This window comes from Hyperolius riggenbachi, chromosome 4, assembly GCF_040937935.1.
Source record: "Hyperolius riggenbachi isolate aHypRig1 chromosome 4, aHypRig1.pri, whole genome shotgun sequence".
NCBI classification, from domain to species: domain Eukaryota; kingdom Metazoa; phylum Chordata; class Amphibia; order Anura; family Hyperoliidae; genus Hyperolius; species Hyperolius riggenbachi.
Genome location: NC_090649.1, coordinates 87996571 through 88012569, shown reverse-complemented (window position 1 = coordinate 88012569; position 15999 = coordinate 87996571). Strand labels below are relative to the sequence as shown.

Genomic DNA, 15999 nt, shown 5'->3' with positions numbered 1-15999 from the left:
GTCCTGGACTCTCTTCAATTCTTCGTGATCCTTTTCCACCCTTCCTATTGATTGTTTTTATAATGTGGGTTTGTAAACGGGTAAATAGTCTATGAAGATTTATGAGACACAAACCATAAAGGCTAGAAAGAACAGTTTATACATGTGAAAACACTCAGAAGGGATCCAAAAATAAATTCCTGATTTGCATGTTCAAGAGTGATGCCTCGTGGGAAACTACAGTTGCTCACTTAAAGCTGAATTATTGCAAATACCTCCTGTTTTAAAAATGCATATTATACTTGGTCACAAGATGGACATGAAGAGGGAACTTAATGCAATCAAATATACTGTACTACACCTCAAAAAATATTCCAGTCTCTATGCATCCGTGATATTGTCTAGTTGCCAGAATGTTCAGTTTTTTCCCTTACATGGTATATAGTACTCAATTCTAGAATTCTAGGAGGCCCAAGACCTTATCTCCCCTACTTGTGTAAGAGGTTTGTTGGTCACTCGTATTAGAATGTAGAGTGGGGGACAGTTGAAGGTGAGGGCCCACCTGCCACTCAATGTTCATCCTGTTTTTACTCCTATATGGAGAAGTGTAAGTCAGGGAAAGGGGACCCTGGAAGGTAGTCCACTCAAAGAGGAATCACAATGACCACATAGGTTGAGTAGGGAGGGTATAAGGAGGGTCAGGGGAGATTGGGGAAATGATAGTTGGCTCGATTCGATTATTTCTGACAGGTTCAATCTGATTCTGATTGATTTTCTGATCTTCTGACAGGTTCAATCTGATTCTGATTGATTTTCTGATCGATTTTCCGATCTTTCTATACAAAATCGATCTAACAAAAAAAAAAAAAGATCGGAAATCAGATTGGACTTGTTGGAAATAATTGATTCAGCCAGTCTATCTGAAATTGGATGGTGTGTACCAGGCATTAGACTTAGATTAGACTTAGATAGTGAGATCAGAAAGGAATCTAAACTAAAGGAAATCTAAACTGACCTCATGTAAACAAACTCTGAACAGCTTTGGAATCTGCAATCTTGATCTCCTTCAGATAATGCTGGTTACTTAACCGTAATGCTGACCTACCTCTGACTTCACTGACCGACCTCTGACTTTGCTGATCTTTATTTTGTTTCAGGAGAGCAACTGAAAAGGCTTTACAGCCAGAAACTATTTCTTAGGAAAAGGTCAACATAGCAGAAACTCATATTTCTTAGGAGAAGGTCAACATAGCAGCCTCCATAACTCTCTATTAACAAAAAAACCCTTTGAGAGCGGAGAGTCAGATGGCTACAAATGTCCAATCATGACTTGTATTCTTTAATATTTTAAGAGAACAAAAAACTAAGAGTAGAAAATCGCTTTGAGTAAAAAGGGAATGGAGGGAGGAAAAAAAAGTGCTTTACAAGTAACAGAGTAAAACACTGCAAGGAAAAGGTCAGTATAAAATGAAACCACTCGGCGCACAGGAGCCAATATGAGCTAATTATGTACTGTGGGTCTGGGGGAAGATGTGGCTATTGTGTAACTGCAGATACGGAGAAGTCATGTTCATATTACTGGCTCTACACACAAGAGGGAGAAGATCTGCTGGAGGGAGAAAAAAAACAAAGGGCATTGGGAAACTACATATGTGCCAACCCTTTCACATGAAAAGTGTATTACATTAATATCGGAGAAAGCCTTGTAACGCCGGTCCTGTTGGAATGAGCGAGGAGGCACAATTCTCGGTATCAGCAATTCCACACCATCCTTTTTAACTATAAACATCCATAAAGCTGTCAGCCTCTCCTAACAAATGGCTAAATAATACATGGTATCAGCAAGTGGCACGCTACTCTACACACACTTATGGCGTGAGCTGCGCTAGCACAATGTCACTGAATCGATAGCCTATGATTTCCGCTGCCTTGTTCCATTCCCCTTCTCTTATTAGAAGCGAGGATTGGCTCCGTGTTGTAGAGAGAAAATACTGAAGATTGTTTTTCTTTTGCCTCCCTCTGTCTTTTGTGTATAATTACAAGCAGGAAAAGGCTGACTGGATGTTGCAGGCAATAAGAAAGAGGCACCTGTTCTCGCTGCAGCCAGATATAGATCTGACGTAAGTAAAGTGACAGGAGAGTAAGGGGGAACTCTACTGGTGATCACCATATGATGACTTGGGTGTAGCCAAGTAATGCCACTGCACGACCCCCTGTGGTCACCGCGGCTGTGTAATCACGAAACAATGGCATCTGTGGCCTGAACAGAGGAGGTGATCATCATGAAGGTTCCTGCAGTAGGGCTGGCAGGGTTAGGGGGTGGATTTGTGGTGGCTGTGCTGTCCGCATTTTGGTTAGAGGGCATTAGTATCAGCAGACTCAAACGAGGGATCATGATACTGGTGAGGGAGATGACCCTGGTGGCAGGACCGATGGGTAAATAGTGTGTCGGTGAAGCACAAGGGGGCTCTCACAGGTAAAAATTTGGACTTCGTTAATATTGGTTTGAATTAGAGCACATATGTATAAATACATCAGAGGGCAATATAAAAGCTTGTAGTCCCTAGGCTGTTGCAAAGGGTTATTTACAGTAAGCGTGATTAAAATGTGGAATCTATTGTCACATGAAGTAGTTATGTCAAATTCTAGATCTGCGTTTAATGGGAGCTTAGATAATTTCCATGCGTTGTACGACATCCATGGCTATAATTACTAGGTAATTCCCAGCGGTGTTGATCCAGGGATTCATCTGGAGTCAGGGTGGGTTTTTTTCCCCTTCTGGGATAAATAGGACCATGCCTTGTAAGGGTTTTCACCTTCCTATGGATCAGCAGGGATATGTGGGGGTGCAGGCTCGTTCTGTACTTTATTTTTTGGTTGAACTTGATGGATATGTGTCTTTTTTCAATCAAATGACCATGTAACTATGATTTTAGGCCACAAAACTACATCATAATGTGAAATATGCAGACCAATTCGATATTGAGCAGAAAAATCCCAAGTGGATGGCGGACTCCTTTGCTGGCTAATGGTTATCAGGTCAAGACCCCTGGGATTGCCCGATCAGTAATAGGAAAAACAGGAGAGCAAACCCCACAGAATGGTGAAGGTCAAGATGGGAGAGCTAACAGGATGACTGGAAGAAGGTACTTACAGGAGGACTGGAGTGACTGACAGGGTGGACTGGACGCAGGGGCCGACAGTAGGACTGGAGTAACTGACAGGGTGGACTGGAAACAGGAACTGACAGGAGGACTGGAGTGACTGCAGCTGAGTGCTAAACAGATATAGAATGCAATCTGTGGGGATTTAAACTTATTCCACAGGAGTTCCTCTGTACTTTAGAAAAAAGTGTGGGCGTACATTTCAGAGTGGCTTCTAGTAAGGCACTTGTGATAAATAAAATACAGAGATGTAGGAGAGGAACAGTGGCAGTGGGTTACAATAAAGGCAGAGCAATGGAGAAGATAAAAGCACAGTATTGTCTTCCCAGGACAAGTGCTCCATATTTCAAATCAATTCCAGCATATACTGTAGATGTGTAAAGACAGGATAAATGAGAAGGGAGAGCAGACTCTGGCACTGTGTATATCAGATAATAATAAATGCCAGTGGATGTGCAGGAGAGCTCAGAAGCCAGGCCCCGTAGTTTACAAGCAGAGTGGCAGCTTCTATATCACAGGCCAGGAACAGGACCAAAGACTGCTTCACCCAGTGCTCTGTAACGTCTACTAGCTGCAGAAAGTGACACACAGCCAAAGACAGCACAGCAGACAGGGCAGAAAACAGAGCAACAGACAGGGCAACAGACAGCGCAGCAGACAGAGCAACAGACAGCGCAGCAGACAGAGCAACAGACAGCGCAGCAGACAGAGCAACAGACAGCAAAGCAGACAGAGCAACAGACAGCACAGCAAACAGAGCAACAGACAGAGCAACAGACAAAGCAGCAGACAGAGCAGCAGACAGAGCAGCAGACAGGGCAGCAGACAGGGCAGCAGACAGGGCAGCAGACAGGGCAGCAGACAGGGCAGCAGACAGGGCAACAGACAGGGCAACAGACAGGGCAACAGACAGGGCAACAGACAGGGCAACAGACAGGGCAACAGACAGGGCAACAGACAGGGCAACAGACATGGCAATAGACATGGCAGCAGACAGAGCAACAGACAGGGCAGCAGACAGAAACACAGACAGGGCAGCAGACAGGTCAACAGACAGGGCAGCAGACAGAGACACAGACAGGGCAGCAGACAGGTCAACAGACAGGGCAGCAGACAGGTCAACAGACAGAAACACAGAAAGGGCAGCAGACAGAGCAACAGACAGGGCAGCAGACAGAGCAACAGACAGGGCAATAATGGTGGAGGAATAAATAAGAATTAAGTATTAGCAGCAATACAGGGTGTTAAGTTAAAAAAAACCTGTACCCAAAATTTAACTGCGCAAATCAACAGCTATAAGAAGCACTGGTTGGCATCTAACTTTTATTTACCGTATTTTTTTGGCATATAAGACACACTTTTCCTCCCTCAAAAACAGGGTTAAAAAGTCCCTGCATCTTACATTTAGAATACAGGAAAGCCTGCCGATACAAACCGACGTGATGCCGAGGACACCCTGTATTGTCATAAAGTGTTACTTAAATTATTTTCCCCTGCTGCTGTCACAAGATCCCATAAAGGCGAGTTGAAAGAAAAAATAGAAAAAAGAAAAAAGCATATGCATTCCCCCACCTGACAAGGTCTTCAGCTAGCGAATGGCTAATTTTCTTGCAGGGAGAGACATAGACGACACACTTAAAGGAATACTATCAACACCCAAGTGTTCTAAAATGGCAATGTACAAATAATGTCTAAGTGTAGCTGTGTAAACGTCCTACTTTTCATGTTAAATATCAAGGCAAAAGCTTTAACTTATTGAGGGTAGGATGTAGCTATATTGGGACAAACCAATTGCAGAAGGGGTGTCTGCTTCAATGCACAGCCAGTGTTGCATATCAGACTACAGAGTATTTTTCTCTGAAAGCAATAACAGTATCAAAAGCTGTGACAATTACAAATGTTAACAAGTTACATTTACTCTGCTCTCTTCACACACTTCAATCAGAAACACAGGACACAGCAGCTGCAGCTGTTGGGGGCTTTCTCTCTCTCTCACACACACAAAGTTACACACAGGGTTAACTGATGAAGTGTGAGGGGAATTTCCCCTCCCCTCATGGTTCATTCTGCCATCAGTTTTGGTGTCAGTAAAATGTGAAAGTACTTTGATAACAGTAAACAAAGAGGTTGCCGGTGAAATGTATACACCAGCACTTAGCAGCACTTCCCAAACAATTCCTATCTCAATTGAAAAAAATATGTAAATTGATAGTGTTCCTTCAACCAAGTAATGAGGCAGGACGGATCGGTGACAACGGTGGAGGCATAAGTTACGGCTAACTTCAGCATTGAACAACACCTTATGGTAGACTCTTCCACAAAGACTTAGGTCGTCTTATTTACAGTGGTTTGCAATAGTATTCGGCCCCCTTGAAGTTTTCCACATTTTGTCATATTACTGCCACAAACATGAAACAATTTTATTGGAATTCCACGTGAAAGACCAATACAAAGTGGTGTACACGTGAGAAGTGGAACAAAAATCATACATGATTCCAAACATGTTTTACAAGTAAATAACTGCAAAGTGGGGTGTGCGTAATTATTCAGCCCCCTTTGGTCTAAGTGCAGTCAGTTGCCCATAGACATTGCCTGATGAGTGCTAATGACTAAATAGAGTGCACCTGTGTGGAATCTAATGTCAGTACAAATACAGCTGCTCTGTGAAGGCCTCAGAGGTTGTCTAAGAGAATATTGGGAGCAACAACACCATGAAGTCCAAAGAACACACCAGACAGGTCAGGGATAAAGTTATTGAGAAATTTAAAGCAGTAGGATCAGCCATACTATGCCAGGGAAAAAAACACATATATAAGTAGATAAATACTTGATCTACTTACATAACACATGTATTATACCGTCCACGTTTTGATTTCAGTGAATGTTATATAGTAAATGATGAGAATTCTGTTAGTGGTGGGGGTCATGTCTTTTGACCACAGTTTATCTCCTTGCCGGTCTAAAAAATCCGGCAAGGAGGCAGCGCCGCACTTTTTAAATTTTTTTTTTTTAAATCATGTAGCGAACCCAGGGCTCCCTACATGATAGCCGCTGAGTGGCGGCATCCCCCCAGGAAATCCCGTTGAGAACGGGATTTCCTGCAGGGCTTCCCCGGTCGCCATGGCGACGGGGCGGGATGACGTCACCGACGTCATGGACGTCACAGGGAATCCCGAACCGCCCCTCAGCGCTGCCTGGCACTGATTGGCCAGGCTGCGCAGGGGTCTGGGGGGGGGGCTTGGCGTGGCGGGTAGCGGCGAATCGGCGGCGATCGCGTACTACACGCAGCTAGCAAAGTACTAGCTGCGTGTAGGAAAAAAAAATTATGCAAATCGGCCCAGCGGGGCCTGAGAAATCCTCCTGCGCAGGTTACCCCGAGCTGAGCTCGGGATAACCGGCAAGGAGGTTAAGGCTAACTCGTGATGCCATTTCTGCCCTTTACTTTTTTTCTTGTCTCCTCCAATCGCTGAGTCGCCTCAGCCTTGCTTGTAAACACAAGTGAGTAGGGGATCAGGTTTCAGATAAGCAGCTGGCAGGGAAATAAAGGAAAGAGGAGGAATACATTATAGATAAAAGAACCCCCAGCATGCAATTCTTTGGCACCGACTACTAAAGGTCCAGTGCTCCTTAAGTATGTGATAACTCCTAATCATAACAGCAGAAAAAGTTTTGAAAGTTTTGAATGCAGGATTAGCGTCTTTACCACTTAAAGTGGACCCAAATTAAAAATACAAGATTTCAGAAATAAAATCTATTTTCTAACTTATAATAATAAATAGCAGCCTTTTTTCAGCTGCATGATGACAAATATAAAATATTTAACATTTATTGGAGGATCCCCTCCCTTCCTTTCAAATTGCCGGGACAAAATCCGGCAAACTGGAGGAGTAGATGGTGTCTGGCAATGGAGGAATTGCTAATGGCTGCCCCCAGTATAACCCTAGTTATAAAAAAAGAAGGGTGAAAAGCATGCACTGAAATGATCATAAGTTTGAAGGAGTGTTTATTTATCTTTGTATGTGTCAGAATGGTGCAACTAAATATTTTTAATTAAAAAAAATGTTTGGTTTGGGTCCGCTTTAATACACTCAGACCAGTTGCTGTTGAAATTTGATCTTTATGGTGACAATACCGCTTTAAAGCAGGCTTAGACTACAAAAAGATTTCCAAAGCCTTGAACATCCCACGGAGCGAGTTCAAGCGATCATTCAGAAATGGAAGGAGTATGGCACAACTGTAATCCTACTAAGACAAGGCCGTCCACCTAAACTCACAGGCCGAACACGGAGAGCGCTGATCAGAAATGCAGTCAAGAGGCCCATGGTGACTCTGGATGAGCTGCAGAGATCTACAGCTCAGGTGGGGGAATCTGTCCATAGGACAACTATTAGTCATGCACTGTACAAAGTTGGCCTTTATGGAAAAATGGCAAGAAGAAAGCCATTGTTAACAGAAAAGCATAAGAAGTCCCGTTTGCAGTTTGCCACAAGCCATGTGGGGGACACAGCAAACATGTAGAAAAAGGTGCTCTGATCAGATGAGACCAAAATTGAACTTTTTGGCCAAAATGCAAAACGCTATGTGTGGCGAAAAACTAACACTGCACATCACTCTGAACACACCATCCCCACTGACAAATATGGTGGTGGCAGCATCATGCTCTGGGGGTGCTTCTCTTCAGCAGGGACAGGGAAGCTGGTCAGAGTTGAGGGGAAGATGGATGGAGCCAAATACAGCGCGATCTTGAAAGAAAACCTCTTGGAGTCTGCAAAAGACTTGAGACTGGGGCGGAGCTTCACCTTCCAGCAGGACAAGGACCCTAAACATAAAGCCAGGGCAACAATGGAATGGTTTAAAACAAAACATATCCATGTGTTAGAATTGCCCAGTCAAAGTCCAGATCTAAATCCAATTGAGAATCTGTGGCAAGATCTGAAAACTGCTGTTCACAAATGCTATCCATCTAATCTGACTGAGCTGGAGCTGTTTTGCAAAAAAGAATGGGCAAAGATTTCAGTCTCTATATGTGCAAAGCTGGTAGAGACATACCCTAAATGACTGGCAGCTGTAATTTCAGCAAAAGGTGGTTCTACAAAGTATTGACTCAGGGGGCTGAATAATTACGCACATCCCACTTTGCAGTTTTTTTTTTTTTTAATGTTTGGAATCATGTATAATTTTTTTTTCCACTTCTCACATGTACACCACTTTGTATTTGTACTTTAACGTGGAATTCCAATAAAATTGATTCATGTTTGTGGCACTAATATGACAAAATGTGGAAAACTTCAAGGGGGCCGAATACTTTTGCAAACCACTATATATGCCAGTTAAAGGAAACCTTAACTTATACACCATCAGAGACATTCAGAGCTTACATTTAATAACAATGGCTGTTAATTCCGGTACCAGCTCTTGACGATAGTTAAAATATCGGTGATGTAATGATACCAATATTTAACTATTGGCTTCCATTACCTATACCTCACATTAACCTCCCACTTATGCCCTTTTAAGACCCCACATACACCTAAACCTCTCTACCTACGCTTAACAAAAACAACCCCTACCTACACTTAACACGTCTAGCCAGGATAGCCGAGCACTGGGCTGCAGCTGATCCATTGTCTGGCTATATAATAACCAAACACGTGCTCCTATTAATCGTGTGATTGCTAATGTCCACAGAAATAACCAAACCCAGTACACCAATTACTTAACCCCGTTAATTGCTCCACTGGTATATGGCATGCGGCTACATAACAGTCAACCCTAGTGCGCCACTTACTTACGCCCCCCACTTGCTCCACTGGTAGCTGGAGTTCAGCTATATAGACAGAGGCACTTCAAGCTTTTTGGCGATACAGCAGTGGCACTTTTATTGATCTGAGGAATTAAGCTTGTACCTACGAAATGCGTTGCCTGTACAAATAATATTGACTTTACTGTATTTGTGTCATTGTTTAGGTAAGCCACGTCTCGTTTTTTTACAATTTTATCTTGTTCTTATATTTATCCAATATTTTATTCATCCTGCGCGCCTCTTCCCCCTTGTGGCGTCAGCTATATAATAACCAAGCCCTGGAGCCCAATTTACCCAGCCGGCACCTCCATAGCCACATATTACATTGTAGTCTATTTTGGAGCCTAGTTTAATGATTGGGCTGTGTGCTCTCAGTAACTGCTTCGACAGTCACAACACCTGTGCAGACTAAAAACAATGTAATATTCAGCTGCATATTACTGGGTGTTTGCATGCTTGACAAGGGCAGGCCACTTCCTGTACAAGTTGCCATACTATCTGCCATTCTGAAAGGGAAACAATCAACTCGTGTCTGTTCTGAAAAGGCCCAGAAGTGCAGAACTCTCCGGCCTTTATAAAGGTCACCACATATCGACATGGAGCTGTTTACATCTCAGGTTGATTTCACCATGAAGAACACTAGAAATGGGTAAAAAAAAAAAAAAAGAATGGAAATGCAGGTGTCTTCAATCATCCTACAAACATGTCTCGAAAAGTATAATTACTTCATGTAATGAAAGCTAATGATTCACAGTCATACTTCCAGTAGATCCAAAGGAACCCTAGGAGGCTACATAAAGAAAGAATCTCAGCTGACGTAATCATCTTGTAATTGCAGCCTCATCCACACCCACTGTGTAAAATGAAACCACTTTCAAAGTACTCTAAAAGGAAAACTAAAGTTTTGTTTAAAAACTGATACAATACATAAAAATGCTACAAAAACGGATACAATATATAAAAAGGCTACAAAACTGATACAGTATATAATGCTACAAAATGTGACTTTTATTTAATTTTAGTTTGCATCCAGCTAGTGAAAAAAATGTAAAATGTTTCCTTGCAACCATAGTAACAGCATTGTATGGGGTAAATCATGCTTGTAATCTGCTAGGTTCTTGCGATGCCATTTAAGAACCACTGTTTCAGCAGAAGACTATATTCAGAGTTCTCCCTTAAGACATACTCTAGAGCAGCGTTAGGGAACCTTGGCTCTCCAGCTGTGATAAAACTACAAATCCCAGCATGCATTTGCCTCTATTAATCATGAATGTGGCTGTCAGACTCCTGCAATGCATTGTGGGACTTGTAGTTTCTTAACAGCTGGAGAGCCAATGTTCTCTACCCCTGCTCTAGAGAAACATAATTCTGATGATTTTAGTGGTACATCTTTGCTCGGTAAGGAAGCAAGGTCAGTCAGTGTTATCTCACTAATGCCCCAGACTGCCAGCCCCCCCAGGCCTAAGCAGGGTAAACAGTGTCATGTTTTCATGTGGAAGAGCTCCTTGTTTGGTCTGGTGCATCCAAAGCTGGGTAGTATGTGTGCTGTCAGTCACTCCATCCTAGAAGCCAACAGAAAGCCCCTATTGTGATGGACAGCTCTCACACAACCACAGTGGGGTGTACCTACTCAACACTTGTTGAGCTGGAGAGTTTTATGTATATAAGATGTAGCCGTAGTTAATCGGTAGGAAAATAGTATTCACTTGCCTTAGTTTGTTAGAGCGTACGTTATGCTTATTTGTGGTTCCCTGATACTCCAAACCAACCAAGACCGATGTATCCTCACCGCTTTTATAACCAAGGCCGAACACTGGGTACGGTGGACTATTGCAATAAATCTTTAACTGACTCGGAGTGTCTGTAATCTGTGTATCCAGCTGCAGCGATGTGAGTGTTCAGCTGCTAAGTGCGGTCATTGGATCGCTGGTGCCGAACAGTGGTTACCAAGGGCAACCACTTAATCAGATTTTAACAACGCTCTTAAAAAAAATCTAATTTATATACAAAGTAAGGGTGTATACACATGGTTAGGTAGGCAAGTAGGAGGGTCAGAGTGTTGCATCTTTTTGTAATGTTATGGGTGCATATCCTGGGTGGCAATCCAAACCCCCATATCACAGTAATAAATCAATCCACTTATGGTTAGCACATCAATATATTATAATATAAAGAGATTGGCTTGCTAACCATAACTGGTCTGATTCACATGGTTAAGTAGCATGCATAAAAAATAATACTAATACAAAATAACAAAATATTTCTAACAACTTAAGCCCGGTACACATATCCAATATTTATTGGCCAATGTGGGACCAATTTTATCACCTCCATGTAGTATGAGGGCCAACAGATTTTGAATACTATACACATACTGTATGTGTAAGCTCTCATATTACACGGAAGTGGTAATATTGGTTAATCATTGGTCAATCAAAATTGGATGTGTGTATCAGGCTTTACATAGTTCTCTTTCCTTACAGAATTACTTTGGTTGCAAAAAGACATTTTAAGAATGCTCTACAAATATTTCTATATTAAAGCTACACGGAGCGATTTCAAATCTTATGATTGTGAAAGAGGACTGTATTCTGGATTTTTTAAAACCCATCAGCCCTGTACCCACTACACAATTCACTGCGATTTTCTGATGTCTGGTGATTTTGTTTGAGCAACAAGCAATCACTTCTGCCATCTCACGACATAGGTACAGGTGCGCAATTACAAGAACGATGTTTGGCCATGCACGGTGATAATGACCGTCGTGTGCCACTGCGCCCATCGTGTGCCAATGAGTGTTTCCGAGGGTAGGAGGAGGGATCTGAAGCTCGTTCATCTGGAATATGCCAGTAATCTGATCACTATCACCTTGCTAAATTGAAAAAAAAAAGTTTATAATTGCCAGTGCTGAGGTTTCATCAACTGGGAGAGGGGTTGAACCACAAGCACATTATTTTGTGTTAATTCAAGTAGTGTGCAACCAGCATGGCAGAGGATTCATTTTGGATTAAATTATTTTCTTGAATCAGAGTTCAAATGTTGCAATGTGGTGCGATGACTGGTACTCCTTAACCTCTTGAGCGGTATGGATGAGCTCAGCTCGTCCATCACCGCCGGAGGCTGCCGCTCAGGCCCTGCTGGGCCGATTTTCTTCAAATAAAAAGCAGCACACGCAGCCGGCACTTTGCCAGCCGCGTGTGCTGCCTGATCGCCGCCGCTCTGCGGCGATCCGCCGCGAGCAGCGGCGAAAGAGGGTCCCCCCAGCCGCCTGAGCCCAGCGTAGCCGGAACAAAAAGTTCCGGCCAGCGCTAAGGGCTGGATCGGAGGCGGCTGACGTCAGGACGTCGGCTGACGTCCATGACGTCACTCCGCTCGTCGCTATGGCGACGATCTAAGCAAAACAAGGAAGGCCGCTCATTGCGGCCTTCCTTGTTTATTCTGGGCGCCGGAGGCGATCGGAAGAACGCCTCCGGAGCGCCCTCTAGTGGGCTTTCATGCAGCCAACTTTCAGTTGGCTGCATGAAATAGTTTTTTTTTTATTAAAAAAAAACCCTCCCGCAGCCTCCCTGGCGATCTCAATAGAACGCCGGGGAGGTTAATAGATCTTTGATCAGGAAGTAATCAACTGGTTGCTTTACTGCATTGATATTCCCCTATGCATGGCTAGTTTTCAAATGGCCTAGCAGGCATGCACTTCCCCCATTGACCTCCTTAGCAGTAACTTTGAGCTAGACTTGGGGTGGAAAACCGCAGCTCAGAGCGGTAACCCCGATCTACACTCGTCGTAGCCGCTGGGAGGTCCATGCAGAGCATTGTGCGAAGCTGGTGGATTCACTCACCTCCCGGGCATCCAGACGCTGGTGGCCATTATTCTTCCTTTCCACGGAGGCTCTGCATCCCTCAGGTGAGATGCCGACTGACGTCATGACAACAGCCAGCAATCTCACTATAGGGTTACAGCACCACCCGGAGGACGGGGGAGAACTGCAGCGCTGGATTCCAGGGAGGTCGTAAGTGCAGGGGCTGCTCTAGGCTCTCTCATGGTAAGCACATGAAAAAATTGTACCGCTTTTAGACCCTAAAATCAGGAAGGAATCATACCGCCAGGGAGGTTAAGCCAAAGCAGCTCATAGTTCACTATTGGGTAGAGGAGTGCTCTATAAGAGTGCCAGACTTATTCCACCCAGTCCCTTGGAAAGAACTTTTGACCCAGTATGGTGGGATCATATAGTTTCCGTTTTGGGAAACAGATACATCAGCAAGGGTGCTGTGTTCGTTTCGAGAAACAGGTGCATCAGCAAGGTGGCTGTATCCGTTTCGAGAAACAGACACGGCATGCTATTGGAAGCCCAGCCTAACTAGAAGGGGAAAAAGTGGGGTGACGACGGTGGAGAGTATAAGGTAGAAAAGATAGCAGAACAAAAACCCAGGTGATATACGATGTAAAACAGAACATAAAGGTAAAACATGCCTACCTTAGTAACAGCAGTCAGAAGCTCCAGCGCCCTGTTCTGTAAATCAGCATCGTGGCTCTCGATGAGCAACTTCAGTGACGTCAGCAGCATTGAGTGGTCTAATAACAGTGTGCAGATCGCATTGACACACTAAAAGAAAGAAAATGGCAAAACATTGTGCAGTGAGTTTCATAAATATGAAAGAGGTAATAAAGAATAAAACATTGTATTCCTGTGATTCGCATTTTATAGCTATTGCCTTTATTTTCTTTACAGACACACCAGTTAAATAAGGATAAGTGTTTACTTTAAGAGCACTTATCTCTCGGCAGCCTTGAATTGCCGCGTGTAGCACACAGGCCAGTAATCTACACACAAGTAATGGAAGGCGTCAGAATGACAGTAACCGATGTGTTCTTGGTGCGAATTGCCGAAAGAAAAAATAACGTTTGGCAAACACTTTCATTTAAAGCGGACGTAAAGTGTAAAGTGCAAAACAACCAGAATGACAATTACTATGATTGTTCACCCTCTTTTCTTGCATACCAATGAATCGGCCACCGGGAGATTAAACATCTTAGCCTGCTCCTGCACGAAGTCCCGGCAGCGTTAATTACTATTCCCCCTCCAGGCTGCCATGCATAGTGGAAGAAAGATTTAATTTGGGCTTCCAGCTACTGTTGGTGGCCGAATTACAGTGTTTTTGTAGTAATTTGTGCTCCATCTCTTGACGGCTCCCACTTTACTGCCTGAGTGCCACTATAGTCGTAATTCCTATTACAGCCTATGTCGGCACCAGCTGTGCCCGAATCTCCTGCACTGTTTTTACTGCTCTCGTCTTTTCTTACTCGTGGCAGAAAGAGGTTGATTTCTGTATAAAGAAGGAGGAAAGCACAGCGACAAGTCTGGTACGCGCTATAGTGCACTGTGCAATCTGGCATTGTGAATATTGTAGTTGGCGCTATATTCTTGTTCCCTTTCCTCCTCCTCTCTGCCTGATTGGCTCAGTGGCACACAACACACCTGGGCAGTTCTAACAGCTACGGTAGTTCCAACCCTCCTATGGCAGAATCTTTTTGAAGCCTCTGCAAGAGCAGGAAACTGCCTTGGCAGTTTTTCAGAAAGGGAGGCGTGGCCAAACAACACAATCTGTATTTTCTGGCCCAAAAGGTTGTTTATTTATGCCACTCTATTATAACTTCTATGGACTGTGCTGATTGTTGAATATAGTTTCCCACTTAAAGAGAACCCGAGGTGGGTTCTGACAATGCTATCCGCATACAGAGGCTGGGTCTGCTTATATTGCTTAGCCTCTGTTGCCATCTCAATCCCCCATGCGCTCTGCTATGCCCCATAAATTACAGCCGCACTGTTGACACGCAGCGTGTAGCAGCCGGCTGTGTTTACCTATGTAGTGTCAGTCTTGGCACTCCCCCGCCTCCTGCATAGCTCCAGTCCCCGCCCGCGTCCCTTCCCTCCCCACTGATTGGAGGGAAGGGACGCGGGCGGGGACCGGAGCTATGCAGGAGGCAGGGGGAGGGGCGAGAGTGACACTACATAGGTAAACACAGCCCGCTGCATGTCACAGCGTGGCTGTGATTTATTGGGGCTTAGCAGAGCGCAGGGGGAACTTAGGGGGGATTGAGATAGCAACAAGATAAACAGACCCATTCTCTGTATGCGGATATCATTCAGAGAAACCACCTCGGGTTCTCTTTAAGGTAAGTTTTGCCGATCCCTATCCAATTCCCAACATTGGCTTAGTACGCCAAATGTATTATTTTAACCTTTAAGACCTGTAGTCGTAATCTGTTAAAACAAAAGCCTGCCGAGATAATGCAGACTGGGTGGGAACCGAGAGAAAACTTTCACATTGAAACACTTCACTGGTTCATTTGCTGGTCTAAAGAAAAAAAAAAATCTGAAAATAGTTCTTCATTGAAGGACCTAATTAATTCCATTTACTTTTTTTTCTGCATGCACAGCCTGCATTTAAATAGGTTATTAATGAAGGGCACTTGCAAGGCCAAGCCGATCGGATGATAAATACGGAAACTTCTGAGCGGAGGTACCTCAGTAGAAAAAGTTTCAGGTGTGAATTTAAATTATTGAGCACGGTATAGAGTGGAAGCTACATGGAAATAATAGGCACCCAGAGCCTTGGTGGAGAGAGGAAAAGACATTGTTCTTAGTTCAAAGTGATGGCGGGTCATTCAGTCGCCATACATTATGCAAACCAGGTTGCGAGACTGGCGGACATGCTCTTTCCCATCACAGCTGCTCTTCAATCTTTTTTAATTCAAATGCTGGCAAAGATTGTACCAAATCAAACATAGCTGCGAAGACAAAAAAGTTACAGTATTCCAAAGAAGATTAAAGTACCCCTGAACTGAGAGGGGGGTTTATTAAAAAAAAAGTTATCGCTGTGTGACTTGTGCGGCTACATATGTCCAGCGCCAGTCTCTTAGGTCTGTGCCCCCAGGGTTCCAGTTCTAGTCAGTCGAAACCTTTGAGACTAGAACGTTGAATCTGGATGGGGAGGATTCGGCAGTTATCCTCCCCGATCACCCTCCCTTCAGCAGTCCTGCTCCTGCAAGAC

General features: G+C 43.9%; 1 protein-coding gene across 1 annotated transcript in view; it reads right to left on the bottom strand.

Annotated features, from left to right (window-relative positions):
• Nucleotides 1-15999, bottom strand: part of NBAS (NBAS subunit of NRZ tethering complex) — a 916216-nt gene that overhangs the window by 18091 nt on the left and 882126 nt on the right. The window contains exon 51 of the mRNA XM_068280281.1: nt 13422-13550. Within this exon, the coding sequence (XP_068136382.1) occupies nt 13422-13550 (129 nt within the window). The remainder of the gene's footprint in view (nt 1-13421; nt 13551-15999) is intronic.